The 23709-nt window shown below is 47.2% G+C and overlaps 1 protein-coding gene across 9 annotated transcripts in view; it reads left to right on the plus strand.

Moving 5' to 3' along the window:
• The window catches only part of SLC5A9 (solute carrier family 5 member 9), a 30128-nt gene extending 10500 nt beyond the window's left edge, over nt 1–19628 (plus strand). For 2 of the 9 annotated variants that reach the window (XM_079154324.1, XM_079154325.1), the window contains exons 5-16: nt 204–368; nt 1540–1645; nt 2451–2531; nt 2833–3038; nt 3275–3410; nt 3872–3979; nt 5822–5972; nt 7882–8050; nt 9541–9756; nt 13183–13354; nt 14978–15046; nt 16836–19623. In XM_079154324.1, the coding sequence (XP_079010450.1) occupies nt 204–368; nt 1540–1645; nt 2451–2531; nt 2833–3038; nt 3275–3410; nt 3872–3979; nt 5822–5972; nt 7882–8050; nt 9541–9756; nt 13183–13354; nt 14978–15046; nt 16836–17044 (1788 nt within the window). In that variant the 3' untranslated portion in view covers nt 17045–19623. Of the gene's footprint in view, nt 1–203; nt 369–1539; nt 1646–2450; nt 2532–2832; nt 3039–3274; nt 3411–3871; nt 3980–5821; nt 5973–7881; nt 8051–9540; nt 9764–13182; nt 13355–14918; nt 15047–16835 lie in introns of those variants that run through there. The other 7 variants (XM_079154327.1, XM_079154328.1, XM_079154323.1 and 4 more) reach the window with 6 other exon arrangements.
• Nucleotides 19629–23709: the final 4081 nt, after the last annotated feature.

The following is a 23709-nucleotide window of genomic DNA, read 5'->3' on the forward strand; positions in this document are numbered from 1 at the left end:
AATTGAGAAAACATTTTATAGATGAGAAAAACAAGACCTGGAGGACGCAGAGGGACTCACCTGAGGTCGCCTGGAAGGATTGGGTTTGGGCGCCAGGTCCTCTCCCTCCCCGCTCAGGGTTCTCTTTCTGCACACACTGCCTCTGGGTACCAGGCTGCCCTCCACCTTCCTTCACCATCTGGATCCTCTCTCTGCTCTCCCAGGCAACCTGCCTTCTCCTGGCCCTCGGTTGGATCTTTGTCCCTGTGTACATCGCAGCTGGTGTGGTCACGATGCCTCAGTACCTGAAGAAAAGATTTGGGGGCCAGAGGATCCAGGTGTACATGTCTGTCTTGTCTCTCATCCTCTACATCTTCACCAAGATATCGGTGGGTACCACTCAGGGGCCCAGCTTGATCCTGAAACTGCTGATTTAGGAACTTCTGAGTGCAGTACCATGGGCTTGATGCTGAGAGGAAACTGACAATCACAGATTGAATGCAAGGAAGGGAGTGATGGAGGAGGAAGGAAGGAAAGAATGACTAGTGGATGATACAAGGAAGGAAGGGTAAAAGAGAGGAAGGATAGACCCATGTACTTTTAACCCTTGTGCTCCCTCAGCAGTGGGGCAATCAGAGATGAATGATGAACGTTTGAATTGAATGGCAGCCCCAACGTTCAAAGAACTCACAGTCTAGAGTTCCTCTGTTCGGTGATCCTTTCATTGACTGATTCTCCATTCAGAAACCCTTCATTAATTGCCTAGAATGTAAACTCAGGAAACAAACCCAGACAGGTCAAATGACTCACCCAAGTTCACCCAGAAAGCCAGACCTGGAAGTAGAACTAAAGTTTGAGTCCCTTGACCCAGTCCAGGTCCTTCCGCTCTCCATGTCATAGACCTAGACGGGTTATAAAGCGTGGAATATAGTCAGCGAGCTTGGACTAATGGCAACTAAGTCATTCGGTTGTCAGGTCTGGGGCTGAAAAATCTTTAAGGCCTCTTCTTCCACCAAGCCTGCCAGTTTAGGCACAGGCTGCCCCCTCAAGTCCTCTAATAAACCCAAACATGTAGATTACCCAGAACTCACAGTCACCAGCACTAAGGCTCCTGCCACACTGAGTCACCTATGGGTTCATTCAGCAGCCAAGTGGACCTCTGTTCTTTTAAGGAGCATCAGCAACCTGCTAAGTTCCTACTCTCTCCTCCTAAATGTCCTCTTCTTCTCCTTCCCTAGCTCCCACCCTCACTTCCTCAATCTTCCACTTCATTTCTTACCACTCCCTTCATGGCCAACAGACCAGCCTATCAGCCAATTAGATTTTTCTTACTTTCAGAGCTTTACACAGTACTTCTTTGCTTTAAAGTATCTAGAGCTCCTCAGTGTCTACAAAATCAAGCCCATACTCCTTATTGTGGAGCTTCAGGCTCATCTTCATTGTGCAAATGAAGGCTGAGGGTCGGTATGCCGAACTGGTAATACTGGTGGCATACCTACAGCTGTCGTACCGAGGGCCTTTGGTAGTCTTGACCTGTGGGTCCTGGTTCTGCTCTTGTAGACTGACATCTTCTCTGGAGCCCTCTTCATCCAGATGGCCTTGGGTTGGAACCTCTATCTCTCCACAGCGATCCTGCTGGTGGTGACAGCTGTCTACACCATTGCAGGTAGGGCAGAGAGGTCACGTGGGTGTGCAGAGACTGAGACACACGGAAAGAAAGAGAGAGGGACAGAGGACAGAGAAAACCAATCCTGAGAGAATGAAAAAGAGGGAGAGAAAGAGACAAATAGGGGCTGAGACAGAGATGTAGGACAAGAGGTAAACCCAGAGGAACAGACTGAAACACACAGCAGGACACAGGAAGAGGGGATGAGAGGGGAAGAAACGGGGAAACAGAGCCAGGTAGACAGCTCAGGAGAGACAGAAAGACTGAAAAGACCACCTGTGTCAGGAAGCAGGGCACAGACTAAGGAGCTCTTGCTGGACCAGAGTCACCATGAGCAAAGGCTTCAGACCCACCCTCTCCTGTTTCCTTCAAGGCATCTCACACAAGGTTGTGTATCCAGGGACACTGGCTGACTCACAGCTAAGTAGGCCTTGAAAGACAGGAGGCATCCAGGTGGGCAGTGGGAGGGGAAGGAGAGAGCGCTCCTGGTAGAGCTGACAGCACAAGAAGGAATGGAGTGGAATAGTAGCAACAACAGTGAAAGAAGCTATGGCACAAAGACCACAGTCAGACTCCGTCAGGTACAGAAAAACTCCAATAAATACAAGGCCTGTGACCAGCCTCCATCCTCCCAGGGTGGGACTGAGAGGAGCTTTAGGTGTAGGCAAAGGCAGGTGGCCAGAGTCCACTGCTAAGAGGGCTCCGTGTCTTCTTGGGTCTCCTCGGTGTGGCCAAGCACAGGAAAGGCACCTGAAGAGGAACCCTCTGTTCGCAATGACTAATGAGGCTTCTCCTTGGCCCCCAGGGGGCCTCACAGCTGTGATCTACACAGATGCTCTGCAGACAGTGATCATGGTTGGGGGAGCCCTGGTCCTCATGTTTCTGGGTAAGCAGGAGCCCTAAATACATCTCATTCTCACCCCCGAATTTCTCTCTGATCTGTCTTTGTCAGTTGTATGGAACTTTCCTGAGCATGGAGCCATGTCCCCTTTCTAATCCAGGGCTCTCAAAAAAGCAGGATTCTCTCTACTCTGAACCAGGAATCTTGAGCCTAAAACCCCAATCTCCCTTCCCGCTTCCAATCCTTATGTCACTTCTAACCAAGGAGAATGCATGGGTCTGGGAGCTGGGAGTACAAGCTTAGTGGGGTCTCGGGACTGTTTCTCTCACTATGTCTCTTCCCACAGGTTTTCAGGAGGTGGGCTGGTACCCAGGCCTACAGCAGCGGTACAGGGAGGCCATCCCCAATGCCACAGTGCCCAACACCACCTGTCACCTCCCACGGCCTGATGCCTTCCACATGCTTCGGAACCCTGTGAGCGGAGACATCCCATGGCCAGGTCTCATTTTTGGACTCTCGGTACTGGCCACCTGGTGTTGGTGCACAGACCAGGTAAGGGTCCCCACCAGGCTTGGCCTGACCCACCAGGAATTGGGATGGATTCCTGCCAATAAAAACCAAAAATCAAAAAAACCACAACAAAAAATGGGTACCTGAATACACAGAGAGCTGGACCTCAATCTGGAACTGAGTGGAGACACAGGCAGTGACCAGTGTCAGGGCTCAGCTGTGGCTGACCTGAGCCTCTCCCCAGTGAGAGCAGCACTCCTCCATTGCTGCCATTTCAGGTCATCGTGCAGAGGTCTCTATCCGCCAAGAGTCTGTCCCATGCCAAGGGAGGCTCAGTGCTGGGGGGCTACCTGAAGATCCTCCCCATGTTCTTCATTGTCATGCCTGGCATGATCAGCCGGGCCCTGTACCCAGGTAAGAGCTCTCTGGGCTTGGGATGCAGTTTGCAAGGGGTTTCCAGAGGAGGTGCTCCTGGGTAAGGTGGGGCCAGAGCAAGGACTAGAAAGCCTTTTCTACTCAGATCACACAGTAAGCATTTTAGGTTTTGTGAGTCAAACATGTAATAAGCGCTTCATCAGAAGAAATTTGTATCTGAGTGCCATTTTTATATCCTATTTTCCCTTTTTATGGAAATCAAAACCAATCAAGTCATTCTTGGCCCCTTCAATATATAAGACCTAAAACCCAAGGAGTCTATCAAGCATTGCTGTGTTGTTCATGGGCAAGAAATTTTCAAGAAACCAGATACCACTTGCCTCTTGACCTTCTTGACAAGGTCAGAGTCTCCAGTGAACCCTACAGTGTCAAAAGCAAATAGTGGTCCAACCTTAGGAGGCTTAGGATCCCACAACTGACTTCTGTTCATCCTTCTTCAGATGAGGTGGGCTGCGTGGACCCTGATGTCTGCCAAAGAGTCTGTGGGGCCCGAGTGGGATGTTCCAACATTGCCTACCCCAAACTGGTCATGGGTCTCATGCCCATTGGTGAGTCCTCTCTCCCCGCCCACCTACTAGCCTCCTCCAATCTCCACTGTCCAGTAAGAAATTGCCCTTCAAATGGATCAAATGGATAGGAAGAGGGAAGAGAAAGATCAACCTCTGCACCCCACACTCTAACACACACACACACACACACTGTCACAAATGTTTGTCATGTGCTTGCCCTTGTCCTGGTGTTGAAAATGCAGAGATAAAAGAAAGGAAGGTCTCTGCTCTCAGGCTTTATGCAGCTTAGACTCACTAGGGTTACCAGTATGGCAACTGCTGGGACTAAGGGAACACTACAGAGCCATAGACCCAGCCTCAGGGGAAATGTCAGGAAAGATTCCCTGAGGAAGTCTGGGAAACAGAGCTGAACTCCAAGGAATGCCTCAGGCAAAGCTGGAGGGACAGGGCAAATGTAGGGAGGAGAGTTTGCTTGTGCAAATGCCCAGAGGGAGGAGGAGAGAGAGCATGGTCTGAACCCAAAGCAGCCCAGGGTGGACTCAGCAAGGAGAAAGGTGATGGGCAGCTGAGCTCTACAGCCTGTCCTTTTCTCTGAAGGCAGTGGAGGGCTCTGGGGACCTGAATTTGTGCTTCAAAAGGACCACTCTCTGTGGAGGATTCGGCATGGAGATAGGACTGGGGGAGGCAGGGAGACATCAGTGAGGGTCTTCATTGATCTGGGTAAGTGGCACTAATGACTTAACCAAGGCAGAGGTTTTAGAGATAGAGAGAAGCCATTTAAAGTCAATGGTGAGGCAGAATTGGAAGATCTTGTTGACTCACTGCATTTTTGGAGCAAGAAAGGCAGAGGGATCAAAGAGGACTCCCAGGTCTTTGTCTTTAGAAAGTGGGTTAATAATGATACCGAGACTGAGGACCTCAAAGGCAGTGCATGTGTAGAGGTATTCCCTCCCTCTGGTAAAACAAGAAGTAAGAAATAGCAGGGATGGTGGGAAGCCCACTAGGTGGGGAGCCAAGGAGGGGCCGATGGATGGGGAGGGAGCGAGAAGAACGGAGGTGTCTCATGGGGGAGCTAGACAAATATTATTAACTGCAGAGGAAAGCAGAGGGCCCAGAGGAAGATGGACACCTAAATTTGGAACCTGAGTCCAAGGCACCTGTGAGTCTTCCAGGAAGTGATTAAATATATGGACTTTGGGGTGAAGAGGCCTGAGTGGGACCAGGGCTGGGAAGTTGTCTCCCCCAGTGAGGAGGAGTTGTATTTCCAGAAGCTTGTCAGAGAGTCAGTGGGTGACTCTCTCTTTGTTCGGGTGGGGGAAAAAGAGCACAGGACACAAAAAGAGTGAGAGAGAAGTCCAAAGAACAATCATTTAGTTAGTTACTTAATGAGCCAGGAAACAGCCCAGGCTTCTATTTCCTGGGCTAGGATTTAGCCCAGCACCACCATGTGGTCATAGAAAACGCTTTCTTTTAAAAAATAAAATAAAAACAAACAATTATAAATATTCACCTTCCTGCCTCCATCACAGGGACCCAATAACTGTATACAGCTGTGAAACCCAGGCTGAGACATCAAAGCTCCAGACCTTAAAGATCACCTAGTCTCACACACACCTTATGATATGCATAAGGAAACCAAGGCTCAGGAGGACAGTGAGTCACCCAAGGCCAAGAGGCCCTGTAGAAGCAGAGGCTGGTCAGAACCTGGACTAGGGCATCATGGATATCCTGATTCCATATATGCGCTAGATGGGAACCTCACCAACAGCTTTCCTGTGGCATCCCCAACCCAGACGCCTGACTCTGACACTGCTGCAGCCTCCATGGTCCTGACAGAGCACATACTGGGCCAACTGACCACCAGCACCTGTCTCTCCCTAGGTCTGCGGGGCCTGATGATCGCTGTAATCATGGCGGCCCTCATGAGCTCACTCACCTCCATCTTCAACAGCAGCAGCACCCTGTTCACCATCGACGTGTGGCAGCGCTTCCGCAGGAAGGCAACAGAGCAGGAGCTGATGGTGGTGGGCAGGTGTGCCGATCCTTCCTTCCACCCTCCCAGAGCACCCCCTTTCTGTAGAAGATTGTCTGGGGCTGGGCCCTGGACTGGCAGCCAGAGCACTAGGTTCTAGGGCTGACTTTCTATGGGACTTGGGTAAGTCCCTCTCCATCTCTGGACCACTCTTCCCCTTCCAGAATAATGGAGAGAAAAATCTCTTTTCTGCCCATTTGACTTTCTCTTGGAATGGATCAACAGGGTAATTGAGAGAAGATGACAGAGCACTTAAGAAATGAAAAGGAAACTATGTAAGTGGGAGGAAAGTCAGCATGCAGCTCACCCTCCAGGGTCTTTCAGGTCAACTCTGGCTGTCATCCCCAGGTAACAGGAATGCTGTGAATCTAATCCATCAGTCTCCCCGCCCCCCCTGCCCCCCATCCCTGACCCCGAACACCACCACGCGTCACACTAGGATGAATCATGTGGCCCTGGCCTCAGGGTGCTCACAGTTTCATGAGAAGGGCAGAAACAGAGATAACACAGTGAGGGACCTGCATCAAGGGAGATGTTCAGAGGAAAGTTGTCTCCACATGATGCAGAGTCTTGAATGCGGTGCTAAAGAATTTGAACTTTATCTTGTAGGAATCAGCTTGTGCTTTTAAAAGCATAACTTGGTGGAGAGTTTTTCTAGTTCTCAATAGGCTGGCGATTTATAGTTTGCATAGGAACGGTTAAGGGTCCTTTTTTGAAATCTCTGCTTCATAATTTAAGCCTCCCTTACTCAGGTTTCTGCAGTAAAGTGTGTTCTCCCTCCCTGGTGGATAGGCACATAGGTATATGAGCTGAGACATCTTGCTCCTGTCTTTGTACTCACTGTTCCTTCCACCTGGATGCCTTCTGCTCTGTTGGAGTCCCAGCCCTGGTACAGGAAGTGATCATTGCCAGATCTGAGAGTAGGGCAGAGGAGGAGGGTGAACAACAGGGAGGTGACTGGTAACTGCTGCTCTAATGGGGGCTGAGAGAGGGAAAATGGGAGGAAAAGGAAAGAGGAGGATAAGTGCACAGAGACCTTCCATAAGTGTTCCTTATCTTTTATTCACCAACTGCCAAGTTTTGCTGCCATTTATTTAATTCATCAGTGGGGTGTGGGCACCATCTCCTGGTCACATGTATTATTGCATTCAGCACATCCAAAAATTTTTTTCAACTTATTTGCACATCTATAGAGAATGCTTTGGGGATTTAAGACTAAGCAAGGATTAGTCAAGGGGGAGTGAGGAGAAAAAGGTGAAGTTCTTGCCTTAATCTTAGTGAAAATGTAAAGGGGAGGGTATTTTAGAATTGAAGGAGACTGGAGAAGGGAGAGGTCCTTGGAGGCTGGAATCATCCTGGAGGAGGGAGCTATCCTGCACAGATGCTGGAAGGCAAAGAGCAGGAAAGGTATGCCACACACAGAGCCCAGAGGTCTGACTGGGGTGGGTGTGGGTGATCTAAAAGGCATCCAGCCGAGCACGGTGGTGCATGCCTATAATCCTAACAACTCAGGAGGCTGAGGAGGAGGATTGCAAGTTCAAGCTCAGCTTCAGCAACTTAGCAAGACGATGTTTCAAAATAAAAAAGCACTGGAGATACAGCTTAGTGGTAAAGTGCCCCAGGTTTAATCCCAAGTGTCAAAAATAAATTAATTTAAAAAAAGACATCCAATATGCAAATGCTGAGGTTTTGCACTTCTGAGTCTCTTGGATTCTGAAATTCTGATTTATGGAATTTTCACAGTCTATATTCCAGAATCTTAGTATTTGAAATTCTTACCTAACCTCTGATCCAGAGGTCATGTGTTCCCCTCTCTTCTCCCATCCTGGTATCTGTGCATCACCTTCACCTGCTACAGGTCATGCCCACCGGTGAGTGTGCCTCACACACCCTGTGCTCTCCTTGGCAGGCTGTTTGTGGTGTTCCTGGTGGTCATCAGCATCCTCTGGATCCCTATTATCCAGAGCTCCAACAGTGGGCAACTCTTTGACTACATTCAAGCTGTCACCAGCTACCTGGCTCCACCTATCACTGCTCTCTTCCTGCTGGCCATCTTCTGCAAGAGGGTCACAGAGCCTGTGAGTGCAGTCCTCCTATCTCTCCCTGTACAGTGGAGGGTCTAGAGTCCTGTCTGTCAATCTGCTGGTCTCAAAGACCTTAGGCAAACACATGGGCCCTCTAGGTTTCCATTTCCCTGAACATAGCTCCAGGTCTAGATTCATTCATCCACTCCACAGTTATCAAGCTGATTATGACAGTTCCAGGGATGTCGTCATGGTTTACAAGGTTCACATAGGTCTGCCTTTGTGGGGCCAGCAGGGAGAAGATGTATGATGTACATAAGCAAAAATAATAAAGTACAATAACTGTCGGAAAAGAAAAGTGCACACCCTCTAACCAATGGGATTCCTGGAAGAGGGGTAGGGAAGACTTCCTGGAGGAAGGGAAAAGCTGAGACCTAAAGGATTAGTGGGAGAGGATGAGCATTCTGAACATGAGGAACATGGTTTGTGAAAGCAAAAAACAGACCTAGAGGATCTCTAGGCTGATTTCAGTCTTTAACACTGGAACGTTCTACATGTAAACAAAATAACAGCAATGATAAGAATAATGCCAAAGTGTGACTTCCCAGGGTTCCTGCACACACATCCCATGTGTGACTGCACTGAAATCTGACAGAGGTTGGGGGAGCTAGAGATACTGGAACTGGAACCTTGGTTACTCCCCAGGGTCGCCTGGAAGAGACAGGCCCAACTCTGCTGGCTGTACCATGGGACATCACGGGAATGATTCCCCAAGACCAATGTGAGAGCTGAAGTTCATCATGAAGGAGATCACAGAGACCCCTCCTTTGGTGGCCTGTGTAAGCACGGTGTCTGCTGTCTCACCTTGCTGATAACCATGGTGCACAGCAGGACAGTTGAATTTTGGGTGTGTCTGTTCATTCCTGAGTTTTAAGGTCAGGATTGATGTCTCATTTTAAAATTATACAACATCTGACTGTTTCATAATTGGAACAGGTACAGGGTAGGGACGAATGGAAATATAATAAATGGGTGGTGCCAGAGTTTTTCTTTAAAGAAAAAAGAGAGAGAGAGAGAGAGAAAGGGGGAAATCTCTATTCTGATTTCTGGTTTATCATGGTGTCAGATTGAGAAGAGGTTACTAGAGTTCTTGGCATATTAAAAAAGCACATCCCATTCTACTTGATTATCGACCATCTATTACTTAGAATTTATCAATTTCTGTTTTCATATAACACATGGGAAAACTCCAAACCAGCAAGGTGGAGGCATTGGTTCAGGGTCACTCAAAATGGAGCCTCAGTTCAAATCGTAGTCCAGCTTTAAGGCCCTAAGCCTTTTCAGTTCACTCCTCTGACTGCCTTTTAAGTCAAGACAAAGTCTCAGCATTAATGGAGAACTCGCTAAGATGGGCTTGCTGAACACTGTAATAAGCCAGTGGGGGAGAGATTCAGGAGCACAGCAGTTTTTAGGTTCCTGGGTGGGGCACCCCCTCTGCTGCTCCCCCAATCTCACCCCTGCCCATGTCTGCCCTCTCTCCACAGGGAGCCTTCTGGGGCCTCATGTTTGGTCTGGGAGTGGGGCTTGTGCGCATGAGCCTGGAGTTCTCATTCCCAGCCCCAGTCTGCGGGGAGGTGGACAGGAGGCCGACTGTGCTGAAGGACTTTCACTACCTGTACTTTGCCCTCCTCCTCTGTGGACTCACTGCCATCGTTATCGTCGCCATCAGCCTCTGTACAACCCCCATCCCTGAGGAAAAGGCAAGTGGTATGCTCCTACTGAGGCCCCCCAGAAAGGCTTCCCTATTCCTATCACCTGAAATTTCCTGGGTTTTTCCCTGTTAGGTGAGGGTCTCCCCTGCTGCCATATAGATGTCCTTGGGAGGGTGGGAGCTCATTGGGTTATGAATTCCCAAGAGAAAAGTAACTCATCCAATTCAACAGTTACTCAGTGAGTACCCTCCATGTGCCAGATAGTGTGCTGGGGATAGAAACATGAATGGTCGCTATTAGCAACTGTCCACAGGGGGAAGAGAAGCCACCACAAACTGCTACTATATAAGGACAAAGTGCAGAAGGACTAGAGTCGATGAGAGGATTCATGCACGGGAGGGGAGGCAGCCTCCACCAGGATCAGGGCAGGGTGCACTGATAAGGCCACTTTGATGAACTGAAAGTAGTAGAGATTTTTTTGAATGATCAACAAGTACACGGGAAAATAGAGAACTTTCCAATTGAGAACACAACTTGGAATCCTCAACTCTTCCAAGCTGACTTTTACCAGACCCTGATCATGGATGACCAGTCTTTTGAGGCCTTCTCCTGCTAGAGTCTGCGCTAGCAAGCATGCTAAGGCAGTTGTCCTCAATACCACAGACTGGGTGGCTTAGACAACAGAATTTTTCCCACGGTTCTGTAGGCTGGAAATCTGAGACCAAGGTGCTAGCAGGGCTGGTTTCTTTTGCAACTCCACTTTATGACTTGTAGATGACCGTCTTTTCCCTTCTTTACATGGTCATTCCCCTGTGTCTGTCTGTGACTTTAACTCCTTTTAAGAACACTAGTCACATTGCCCAATCACCTCATTTTACATTAGTTGCCTCTTTAAAGACTACCTCCAATTGCAGATTTTATGGTTGGAATCTGAAGTGTCCCCAAAAACTCATGTGTTAAAGACTCAGTCCCCAGTGCAGCAATGTTCAGAGGTGGGGCTTGTGGGAAGCAATAGGATCCTGAGTGCTCTGGCCTCACCAGCGCATCATTGACAGAGCATCATTGACAGAGCAGCAGTGACAGAGCAGTAGTGACAGCTGGCTTGGAGGTGCTGGAAAGTGTAGGCAGGTGAGGCATGGTTGGAGGAAGCAGGTCCATGGGACCATGTCCTTGGGGCCCATATATTGTCCCTGGCCCCTTCTCCCACCCCCTGTCCCTCTCTCCTTTCTGGAGGCCATGAGTTGAGCAAATTTCCTCCACTATACACTTGTGCCATGATGTTTCTGCCTCGGATCCAGCCAAGCAAGGATCGAAACCTCTGAGACAATGAACCCAGATAAATCTTTCCTCCTCCAAATTGTTTTTCTTAGGTATTTGTCATAGTAATGAATAACTCACAAATTATGTTAGCAATGGTCCTATTATGAAACACTGGAGTTCAGACTTCAGCATACGAATTTTCAACCTATGACAGAGTCCATGCCAGAAGTTGGTACCTGAAACATTGAGTGAAAATCATGACTAACACTTTACAGGTGATTGATTGATTGACTTTTGTGTGCATGGTGCTGGCAATTGAATCCAGTAGTGATCTACCACTGCACTACATATCCAGTTCATTTTAAAATTTTATTTCAGGAGTCTCGCTAAGTTACTCAGGGCCTCACTAAGTTACTGAAGCTGGCCTCAAGCTTGTGATTCTCCTGCCTCAGTCCTCCGAGTCACTAAGATTACAGGCACATGCCACCATAAGCCAGGCCTGTATGGTGCCTTAGAGTTTGCATGACAACTTCACACTACTGGTTTCTATGAGCCCTACAAATAAGCAGGACTCTCACAGATGAGCCTCAGGGAGGGGCTCCTCCAGAGTTCCTTCTAGAAGCGACCTGCCGCTGAGTCTTCTGCTTCTCCTTTCTGTCTTCATACTCTTCACACTGAAGTCTTTCCCAGTTTAGAATCTCTCCCTGGATCCTATAGTTACTTCTGCCTCTCTCTTTCCTCCTCTTTTTTCTCCTGCTCTTCTGATCACTCTCTGACTTTTTCGTGGGCTTTTCCTTCTGCTCTTAAATGTTTTTGTCCTTAGGAACACATTTGTGGCCTACAAACCTTTTCACTCTTTGTGAATTCAGCAACTTTCTGTATTTCAGTTCTCCATCTCCAAGCCAAAACCCCTCTTCCAAGATTCAAACCCCCAAATCCAACTGGGTCCTGGTGACATAAAGTGACTCCATCTACCTGCTCCTAGTGACACACAGTGCAAGTAAGATTTATTGTGAGATGTGTATAAGCAAAGAAGCCACCCAGGCTTATAGAAAGGCACATTTGGGCCTGGAACAGCTGGACAGGGGAAAGGAGGAAGCTGGGAGCAGAGCAGGGATACCTGGCTCAGCATTCGAAAAGACTCCTGACCAGGGAAGAGCCTGGTTGGAAAGGAGGTGGTTTTGAACTCAGAGAGTCAGTGGGTCCAACACCACTTGTATCAGCCAGAGAACTTGCTGTGTGTGTCTGCTGGGCCACCAAAGAGGGAGAAAAAAGAACACCTCCAGGGCCATCCAGGGGAGGACATGTTCCTTCTCACTGAACTTCTTCACCTGGAAGTTCTACAGACTCTTCAAGCTCAGCATCATATTCATGTTTCTCTCTCTCTCTCTCTCGCTCTCGCTCTCTCTCCATATATATATATATATATATATACATATATATATATATATATGTATCTCACACACACACATTCTCTTCCTTTCTCTCTCCCTCCCCATCTCTCACCAGCATGGAAACCTGATCCTGTTCTGTGTCTTTTATCCCTGAGAAGGAATAAGGCCCATTAGATCATCCAAGGCAGGAACCCACAGGTCCGTGGTAGCCTCTCCTCTGTCCCTCATCTGATTCCTTCAACAGGTCACTCTGTCCTGAAGACTTTACCTCCCTAACGCCCCTTCATACTGCTCCCTCCTATCTGATACCACAGGAAATCAAGGTTTCTTGTTTCACTTTTGCAACAGCTTCCAGGTTGGGTCCCTTCAATTTACCTCAAGAGATCTTTAAAAATCTCAGAACATACTTTCCTGTCCCTTTGTCTAAAATCTGTGGTGATTCTCCATGGCCTACAAGGAGTTTTGGTGGTTGTTTTAAAGTATCAACTCCTCATCCTGATCCTTGAAGCCTCTTGTGATCAGGCTCCTGCCTCCCTGTCCAGCCTGGTTTCTCTCCGTCTGTAAGTTCTCTGGGCTCAGGTTCATGTCCGATTCTGGTCTGTATGCCTGCACCCAGCACAAGCCTACTGGAGAGCCTGTGCTCAGATTTGAAGGGGCAGTCAGGGCTGAGATCCAGACTCCTGACCCTTAGTCCTGGCCTTGTTCCTCATGTTCCTTGCTGTTGCTTTGAGGACCTCCCATGAATGGGAGGTCCACTCTTGCTACAGGTGGACTTTCCTTCAAAGGCACTGACTCCAGATTGCATATCCTTTCCCTCCAGCTTGTTCGTCTAACCTGGTGGACAAGGAACTGCACCCCCTCTGAGCTGGATAAGGAGGCCTATGAGAATGAGAAGGAAGGCTCACCAGGGCTGGCAGAGAGGCAAGCTGGGGAGTGCCCTGCAGGAAGTGGAGCAGCAGAGAACCTGACGGAAGGCTTGGAGCAGGTTGGAGGTAGGCTGAGGGCATGCCAGGGATGAATGTCACAGAGAAACAATAGGGATGGATGCCATATCAGGGGCCTCCAAGACATCATTTGGGAGTCACTGGGGATGGGGTCTCTGTGGGAGCCCAATAAATATTGTCTTCTTTCCTTCCTTTGTGACCATCAAACTATTTGAGAAATAAGTCAGATTAGTAAGACAGATGAGACCAAAATATTGCCCTCGTTACTGACATAATGTATGTGGCAAGATTTGGTTTATATCCATAGGGAGGTGTGCTCCCTGATATTGAACTCCAGCATTAGACTGAGGTGCTCTCTGGTCACCGAGCAGACATAATCAAATAGCCCAGCCCACCCTCTGAAGGAGAGTGGCTGAGTCAAGTGTGCCCACTTATCTTTCCCAAATCTGCCAACAGGAAGGTCCTTTCACCTCCCTGGGTTGAAGGACTATACAGCAGAAAATCACAAAGAGTGCTACACCTACGGAGTTCTCTCCACATGAAGGGACTATCAGGCATGGCAAAAAAATACCTGCCCAGTTCCCACCAACACTTACCCATTTCCCACTGGGTTTGGCACTTCTGCCTACAGTCCCATAGAGGCATGACTGTCCCTGGTGGGAAGAGAGCAACCATGTGTCCATAGGGTTGTTTCTTTCTGCATGAGTTACCCCAGAACAATCCTCACTCCTGGGGGTTCCCCTTGAAATGCTGATGGGCTTATAAACTGGGCCTCCCAGAGGTCCTAAAATGTGCTAGAATAGTACATTAATTTCAATTATTACAAGAGAAAACACACCTGTTTTAGACATAATGGAGCTCTCTCTTTCCTATAGTGAAATTAGATAATAATATTAAGACATTCTCATGACAGAATGACATTATTGAGATTTCTCAATTATAATACTCCCAAGGAAAATTTTAAAATCCAAAAAGTTATATCGGTTTGCAAGTTAAAATACAAAATCAATCTGTCTTGTTCTTATGAATTAAAAATTCAATGAAATTTAAGTCCCACTCAGAAGGTGTCCCAGTGCCTGGATGGAGTTGGGGTTCCTTCAATAGATGCTTTCCATTGGAATTTCAGAGCTCTGTCCAGCCTCAGAAAAAGTCTGAGTCTTATACCAGACTCCGGGATGCCCAGCTTTCCATGATTCTGGCAAGTTTAACATAGACAAGAGCACCAAAGCATCATGTGGTTGGCAATGCTCTGCCACTGATTCTTGGGCCTTTGCCAGGTTCAGGGGGCCTTATGCTGTTCCTGAAGATCAACCATCAATGTAGAGAAATAGCCACTTGCACAGAATTAATCAAAAGTTCTAGAACCCCACCAAGGCTAAGGTTCAAAGCTTCTTGCCCAAACCACAGCAGTTAAATGTCAATGACCCAATATAAAAAGCTGTCAATAAAGCCGGAAAATCCTTTACAAACCTCCACGAGTCAAAACACACATGGACTCACTTCAGAAAGCACCATCAAAGATCAAAGTCGTACTTCCTGGTCTTAGTGGTTGACCCAAATACTTCAGTTGTATTTTTCTTGGCAAAATGCAACTCCTTGTCTCTTTTTTAAGTTTGTGGCCAAAGCACTAGATATTGGGGTCTCAAAATCACCTGCCCTCATCACTGACAGGACCAGGTCCTCACTCCTATAAAACTTCTGACATGGGAAGAACATTGGACAAGGAGGAGCTGTGCATAGGTGAGGCAGCTCCCAGGAGAAGGAGGAAAGGGGAAGGGGACGGAGACACAAAACATCTCCCAGAGGGAGCGAGGAGGAGGCAGCCCACAGCTGGAACCCACACCAGGCAGACGGAAGCAGTTAGGCAGACTCATGTGCTCCCTGGATGGCCTCCTGGCCCAGGGTAGAGCCATCCCTGGAAAGCCCTGTGGATGGACGCTCACTCCCAGAGGAGGAAGAGAGGGCTCTGAACAGACACAATACCCAAGGAGAGAAACTGACGCCCTTCCACACAGGCCACTGGGAGGGAAAGGGCAGGAAAGGCCCTGCTGTGTGTGCCGTGTGCAGTCTCCTTCCTGGGAAAGAAAGGAACATCAGGAATCAGGAAGGCCCTTGGAGAGGCCCCCCAGCAGATGTAGGCCACAAAGTACAATTTTGAGTCAAAAATTGAAATTTAAAGAACAATGAATAGATCGGAAAGACATGTAGACAACCCAGGTTTTAGCTAGACTTAGGTTTGTTTTTGCACACAGTGTAGTAACTACTTAGGTGAAGTGGACTCTTTGGGTCTGTGAATTCACACATGAAACCTTGTGTGTCATCCACCTCAGGGACCACTGAAAAAATCTAAAGAGCAAGTGTAGGGGTCAGCTGGCAAAATGATAAAGCCCAGCACCAATGAAATGTTGAGTTCATCTTGTTCTTAGTGCAGTTCTGCGGCTGTGACCTTCAACAGATCTCTTCCCTTTCCTGAGCACTTTTTCACCTTTCTATAATGAAGGAGACAGGCCAGATGACACCCAGGCTCTCAGTGTCTCTGACCCTTGGTGGTTATGCTGAACTCACTGAGGGCTCCATCCCAAAGCCATCTGGATAATAATGTGCTCATTCCTGGTATGTTCTTTGCCACCTCCATGAAAGCCTTTTTATATTATTTTTATATGGTATGCTTTCAAAAGATTTACTTCCTTTATTATTTCTTTTAAACTCGGGCTTTTTAATGAACCATGCTAGCTTTGGCCTCCGAGTGGGCCCTGTACTGGGGAGTGTGTGCCTTGGCCCTGTGCCCTGTGCCCTTCGAACATTATAATTCCCCAGAGCCACTTCTCCTTGTTCCAGCGCCAGCACTTTCTAAAGTGCTGCTGAATCTCCATTCTCCTTCCATGCCCAAAACATGGGCATATGTCACTGAGGTATTCCAGGGAGAAAGCACCTGCAGTTCAGAGGAGTGCATCGGCCTCACAATCTGCTGAGGCTGAGCTGACCCTGAGCCAAGAGTTCCTGACCTCTCTGCAGTGCCTGTCTGTCCCCATAGCAGGGGCCACAGTTTGTCTGGCTCAAATGCTTCCTCCTTCCTTGTAAGATAATATTCTTCCTCTGTCCTCATTCCAGACTTACACTCTGAATTGGGGTGAATTGTGCTGTCCTCCCACCTTAACACACCACCCCGCTGCAAGAAGATGGCACATGCAAAGGAGGAAGGCAGACACCAAGGCAGCAGAGAGGTTGTGAAAAATGAGGATTTAGTTTCAGGAACATTTACTGGGGTCAAAATGTAGGATATAAATTGTAGTAAAAAGATGCTTCAGCATCGTGAATGGATGCTGTGGTCAAGGCCAGAGCTCAGCCTGAGATCCCAGCTCAGCACAGCCTGTGGTTTGCACAAAGGGCCCCTCCCCCGCTGTCAGGGAACCCACCCACTCCAACTTCTCACCATCTCCCACCCTGACTCTCATGGCTTCCTTTTCTCCAACCTCTCTTTGCCTCCCTCCACCTTGCTCCCCTCCCCTTTCTGGCCTTCTCCTCCCAGCCTCACGCAGGTCCTGGGGAAAGCTGCTCTGGGACTGGTTCTGCGGGCTCTCCAGGGTTCCCGAGCCAGCTTTGAGCCCAGCAGAGAAGGCTGCACTAGAGCAGAAGCTGACCAGCATCGAGGAGGAACCATTCTGGAGAAGCATCTGCAATATCAATGCCATCCTCTTGCTGTCCGTCAACATCTTCCTTTGGGGTTATTTTGCATAACTTCACAGATGTGATTTGGCCAAGACAGAGTCAACACAAAAACAGGCTCTCCTTCCACCTACTATCCAAAATGGAGGCGATAGAGGCTGGGGGCACAGGAACACCTGAAGAGCATCTAACCCAACACACCTGGCAAGTGGAGAAATGGAGGTCCAGAGAGGGCACTGGGTTTGCTCAGGCTGCACAGCAGGACTCACAGTGCCTTTCAAGACTCCAGCTCTTTCCCTTACACTGCCTTACATTCCTACCTCAAAAACACTGGTTCCACCTCTTGTTGAGTCTATTCAGGAAGCTTTACTGTATGTGAGTCTTGAAGTTAGAAAAGTGCAAAATACAAGAGGAGTAGCAGTGAAAAATTTGCAAAGCCAAGTGTAACTTCCCCATGCCCCTTCTCTTCTTTCCCCTTCCAGTGCCCCCGTGTCTTAGTCTATTCTCAATCCCTGGTGATCCATTTGTAGCATGAATCTACAGAGAAGGGCTTTATATGTCCATTGATAGCTCCACAGTTGCAGCTATCAAACCCAAATGAGTGAGGGGCTGAGGGTGGAATTTAAATATAATGGCAGATGGCACTGGGGGCCATCTTGGAGAAGGCACTCTGCTTGGCATTACCCCAATTCTTTTTTTTTTAACTCTTGAACCTAAACCTGTACACAGTCTCCATGGCTTCAAGGAATTTGAAGTCCAGTTGGAGAGAAGTGATCTGTTGAAAGCAAGAAGAATCAAGACATGTTGCTGTGCACCTCGGGGTAAGCCCTCAGGGGCAGCACACAGCCCAGGAGCCACTGCCTGTGGGCCTCTGACTCCTCCCTTTGCCTGGCACCCGTGTGCCTACCCTGGAAACACTGTGACTGGTTTAAGTGCCCCTTCTCCAGGAAGCTGCCCTAACACCCAGCACAGTCAAGGTCACCCTCCTACTCTCACAACCCCTGGACCTGCTTCTGCCAGGACACTGATCACAGTCGTTGGTGATATCCCCTCCTAGACGGTGCACTTCAAGGGCAGAGGTCAGTGACCATGCCCAAACTGACTTTGTACTCAGAATAACAGGTGCCAATAAATGCTTGTTGACCTAATAAATCCTCCAAGGTCTGGTGGGCTTTGTGCTGTGACTGGCCGGGCAGAGACTTGGGGAGTCAGCAGGTAGGGAGGTGTCTCCTTAAAGTGGAGCCCACACGACTGGGTGTCAGATGGCAAGAATGAGCTTGCAGCTCCCGCCATTAACAGGAACCAGGTGAAAAGGACCCACCTTCCCCACCCTGCAGGGGCTGCCCCACTCTCCTCTAATCTCCTCAGTGCTGCCTTTGGTCATCACTGCATGCCAGTCTCTGATCACAGCAGACACAAATACAATCGAGTCTCCGAGGTATAGATACAGCCGAGTCTGTGACTACCTCCTGTTGCTACTGCCTCCACATTTTGGCTTCCAACCTTTGACCTCCCTGGTGAGACGTAAGGGCACTGATTAGCTGTCTGATCGCTGTTTCTCACTGGCCCTGACTGAGAACTCAGCTTTCCCCCCATTTCCCCCAAAAACATTCACACAAGTCATTTGTGGGCAACAGCTTATAATGAGGGTTTGGGTGAGAAAGGACTGTAAATCGCAGAAGCACAATCTAAAATGGAATATTGCTCATCCTATTTTTAAAACATTCCTCAGCAGCCTGCTAGAATTCCTCACCGGTCTCCTCCACCTCTTCTCCAACATGCTACTGCAGGAGGGTTCTCAGTCCTCCCTCCCTGCAATTCTCCCATGTCTCCCCCTTCCTCCATTTCTGGCTCTCCTTCTCAGAACTCTCCTCCTTTATTATGTGGAGCCTATCCTGGACTCCAGACCCACCTCACCTGACCCACATATCCATGGGCTCACTGCTGAATGCAGTGGGACTGAAGGAAGGACAGCCATCCCTGTGCCTGCTTAAATCCTACTTGTGCCTCACATTTCTGCTCAAGTTACAACCTAAGAGAAGCCGTATGTTGTGGTTTGGATATGAAGCATCCCCCAAAGATGCATGTGTTGAAGGCTTGTTCCCCAATGCAGCAATATTCAGAGCTTTGGGAATTGAATGATTGGATCATGAGGGCTCTGACCTCATTAATGGATTAATCCATTGAGGGAGTCACAGCTGATGGCATTATTGGTTGGTGATAGAAGCTTCAGGAGGAGGGGCCTAGTTGGAGGAAAGGTCACTGGGGGCATGCTATGGAAGGGTATTGCTTATCCCAGGTTCCTTCCTGTCCCTCTGTCTCTTTCTCTGTCTGCTTCTGGGTGGTTGTAAGGTGAACAGCTTGCTCTGCTATGCCCTTTTTGCCAAGATGTTCTGTCTCACCTCAGGCCCAGAGGAAGGAAGCCAGCCAACCTTGTATTGAAACTGTGAGCCAAAATAAGTCTTTCCTCCCTTAAGATGTTTTTCTCAGGTATTTGTGACAATGAAAAAAGTTAACTATCACACCTCACTGTCCCAGTCACAATCCACCAATGCCACCTATATTGCAGAATAGATAAGTCCCCAACACCCAACATATAGTCTTATGGTCCAAGGACATATCTGTGTGTGTGTATGTATGTGTATGTGTGTGTGTGTGTATAACAGGATATATAATGAATATTTTATATATATATATATATATATATATATATATATATTGTGAACAGAAAAGAAGGAAGGAAGGAAGGAAGGAAGGAAGGAAGGAAGGAAGGAAGGAAGGAAGGTTGGTTAATCCTTAGCAGAGAAAACTAAATGATATAAAAATTCTGGAAGGTAGGGTACACATAGGAAGGTCCCTGTTAGTCCTTATGGCTTCTTTGTTCAAATGAGCAAAAGGTATCCTTCCTTTTTGGCAGGTACAGCTCCTCTCGGTAAGGCTAGAGGTGGCAGCCAGAGCTCAGGCTCACTGTAGCCCCCACATTGTCCCTGGTCAGGTGTGTGAGTGGCAGAGGTGGGCAGTGGCTGGTGCTGTGACTGGAAGTTAAGTAGGTGCCAGCTAAACTTGGGGCTTCATCCTCTTACCTGCTCATCTCAGCAGCCCCATCTCTTATATTTGTTCCCAGTTTTTCTTTTCCAATTCATCCTACCCAGCTCATAAAATCCCCATTTTTCATGGAAAGGGAAAACTGGAGACTTCTGGAAGGAATGGGACTTCTCAAGGTCATACAGAGAGTTAGCAACAATTGCCCAGGCCTTTCAAAATGAAAGGTGTTTCACAGGTGGTGTGCAAGCCAGATGTGAGAGAAAAGGGGCTGGAAGAAAGCAGACATTTGAAGCATCTATTCACCACCAGGCCTGGGTTTGGCCTACCATGGCACACAACTCCCACAGCCATTTATATCTTTATAGACATGTCTGTCACATTCTCACCAGTTAGAAGGGCCTCCAAGTTCTTGTCCAGTCTTCCTTCACCTATCCAACACCATTGTGCACGTAGCTCTTTTTTCCGAGAACATTCAGCCCTGACTTCCTACATACTGCCCATCTCCTACTCATCTCAGGAGTCATCTCTTCCAAGATACTTCCTGAGCCTCCCCAGCCATCCAGTTTGCTTTGTCCTTCCTCTGAGTCTCCACAGCTCCCCTCTATCTTTCTGCCATAGCAAGTCTCATGGTAGTGTTCTATTTTTCTCCCAGTCACCAACTGGTGCTCTTTGTAGGGAGTCACTGTGTTCACCCAGGGACTGCACACGATGCCAGGGAATTCAGGAAGTTTTCAGGAAACATCCAAGGAATGAGTGAATTAAAAAATGTTAACTTCACTCCATAATATTTTGATTCTGTTAATTCACAACCATAACCGAGAAAAAATAATGAACAGTATCTCTACAGACTTTCAAGTCACAAGGCCCTCCCAGGTATGAAGTCTCATTAAATTCCTATCACTCCCAGAGGCAGGTTGCAAATATCTCACCTTTTTCAGAGAGGCCACATCTGAGTTGCAGGACAGCACAAGGTCAAGGAAAAGCAAGGTGGCATCTTCTGCCTTTGAGTTCCAACCCCTCCCTCTTCACATTAGAATGGCCAGGGATTTGAGAGGTATCTGAAGGCAATGTCCACCATTTGAGCCTCCGTTGCCCCAGTGTCCAATGCAGCTCATCAGCCTCAGTGCTCCTGTGGCCCTTTTCTGACACTGTCACCTTTATCACACTCTCCTTCCACCAGGGTGCTGTTTTCAGGCTAATGTCTCAATATCTGCCTACTAAGGGGTAAGAGGTCACCTGGCCTGTTCAATGTATATTTCAGCAGAGTCTTTGGCCCTCTGTGGTGGTGAGGGAGGATGACTTAATTGCAGGATGATGCCAAATACCCAACCAAGCCACTTGAAAGGAAACTGCCTTTCCATTGGTCCAGCTGGCAGGTACTGAGTTACACCACTTCTTTGTAATTTTTCAGGGTTATGGACCCAATTCACATCCCTGCATGAGGCTGGGATCAAAGCCTTGTATTCTAATTTGAATTCCTAATTTTGCTACTACATGCTTTGTGACCCCTTCCCATATCTCATTTTCTTCAACCTTAATAAAGGGGTGGGATGCAAAGTTTTGACCTTTCTAATGTTGACATTGTGCATTTCAAATTCAACTCCACATTTGCCTTCTTGGGGCAGCGAGTGGTGGGTGGGTTGACGTGCCAGCTTGAGTGGCAACAGCACAAATAGAAAACACTGAAAAGTCGTTTTCAGAGAATTGAAATGGGTTTGCCATGAGCAATAACAACATTAAGAAGCGGCTTTGGACTATGAAAAGACAGTGTTTAAAAACAAATAGTGTTTTTTAAAATACCATGAAGAAATGTATTTTAAAGTGATCCACAATTGAGTTTGGATCACAAAAGTACTCAATTTAACACATGAGACTTACAACTATGTCCCTGGGTGTGAGAGTTCACATCAGTCAGAGGCGGGTGGAAACTGCTGGAAGCCCAGGCAAAAGTAATGTCAGTTTTCCATTAACCTAAAATGAGTGTCTCTCTAGAATTCTAGCTGTAAGTAAGATGACTATAATTTCTCTTTTTTTCCCTCCAGGGTGAAAAGTTGGAAGAATTTTAAAGGTTATATATAAATATAAATCCTAGAGACTTAAATTGAGGCAGTTACAGTTTACTTTCATATTTCAAAATCAAATCTCAGCTTTAGCACTGATTCACAAAGTAGAAATGTCAGACTTTTTACTGTGATCTTATATTGCATCTAAAACTCTCACTTCAAGAAGTTTAAGAAGAAACAAACCTTTATACCTTATCTCCTGAGTAGAATTAAAAAAGCTTTGGTCCATCTCTCAGTATAGTTTGTATGTAAATTTTAGAATTAGCTATGTTCAGTATGAGAGGAACCCCAGAAGCAGACTCCTGCAACCTTCCTTTCCTCCTGGGTCCAGGTCAAAACTTTCTCATCAGCCTCAGGCAGGTGGGTTAGTCAGCCCTGTCCTTGTACCCCTCCTAGGATAGGGAACTGACATCCTCCCAAGACAGTGGCCAACATTAAACCACACTAACAATTGGAAAGTTCTTCATCAGCTGGACTCTGCATCCCTGCAATTTTCAACCACTTATACAAACTGAACAATATGAAAATAACTCAAATGAATCATTTGCTCCAATATTACACTCTATTTGTGATTTCTTCTTAAAGGAATAATTTACAAAAGTAAAAACTTCCTATAGAAGCACAGGTTCATCTGTGATGAGAAGTATAAGAAGTCTAATCAAACTGGTATTTTAAAGCAGCCTTACTGTTATTGTATAAAGACGTTTCCACATCAACCATCTCATTTAGTCCTCAACACCACTCTAGGATGGCGAGTCATTTACAAATGAAGAAACAAACTCAGAGAGGTGAAGGACTGTGCCCTAGTCCTGCCACTTAATGGCCTAAGTGGTCCTTGAACTTGGACTTCTGACTCCATATTCAGCTTTACCCCCATTTATGCAGAGTTCTTTTGGAATGCTACTCTTGACTAGGCTTATTGAATAAATATGAAAAAGAAATCTACAGTTCAAAAATAGGTCATATAAAAAAGGCTGGCAAGTAAGCAAAATTATTGCAGAGAATTGCAATAAAGACTGAAACTAAGGAACAAAAATACTTTAGGAAAACAGAGAAAGGAGCAAAGAATTAACTAGTGGGATTGGGGAAGTCTTCTTGGGGAAAAGACATTTATCATGAATTTAAAAATTTAACTCTACTTTGTGAGTAGAAAAAAAAAATGAATTATTCCAGACCCCCCCCCCCCCAAAAAAAAAATAGTGCCTCAGAACAAAAAAAGTACAAAGCAAAACAAGTAGGCAAAAGGGCATGGCATTGGGAGGTCAGTGAGGTAGATGGTGAGGCAGATGCATAGGGCATATAGGAGTATAAAGCAGACAAGCCTGGGGAAGAGAACAAATATTGCAAGATTCCAATTACATGAAGTACCTAGACTAGGTAGATTCAGAGAGACAGAAAGGAGAGTAGAAGTTACCAGAGGGGGAGGGAAGGCGGGGATGGGCACAGTTACATTCAGGATGATGAACAGGTTTGGGTATGAACAGTAGTGATGGTTATGCCTGCAGCCCGGGGCAAGGAGGGACAACTCTCCCATATTATATGTCAGCAAGAGAACATATTGTTTTGATTTTTTAAAATGAGTATAATTATCAAATATTATATGTTAACCCATTAACATGTACACCGTTT

This window comes from Sciurus vulgaris (assembly GCF_902686455.1).
Source record: "Sciurus vulgaris genome assembly, chromosome: 1".
Classification (NCBI taxonomy): Eukaryota; Metazoa; Chordata; class Mammalia; order Rodentia; family Sciuridae; genus Sciurus; species Sciurus vulgaris.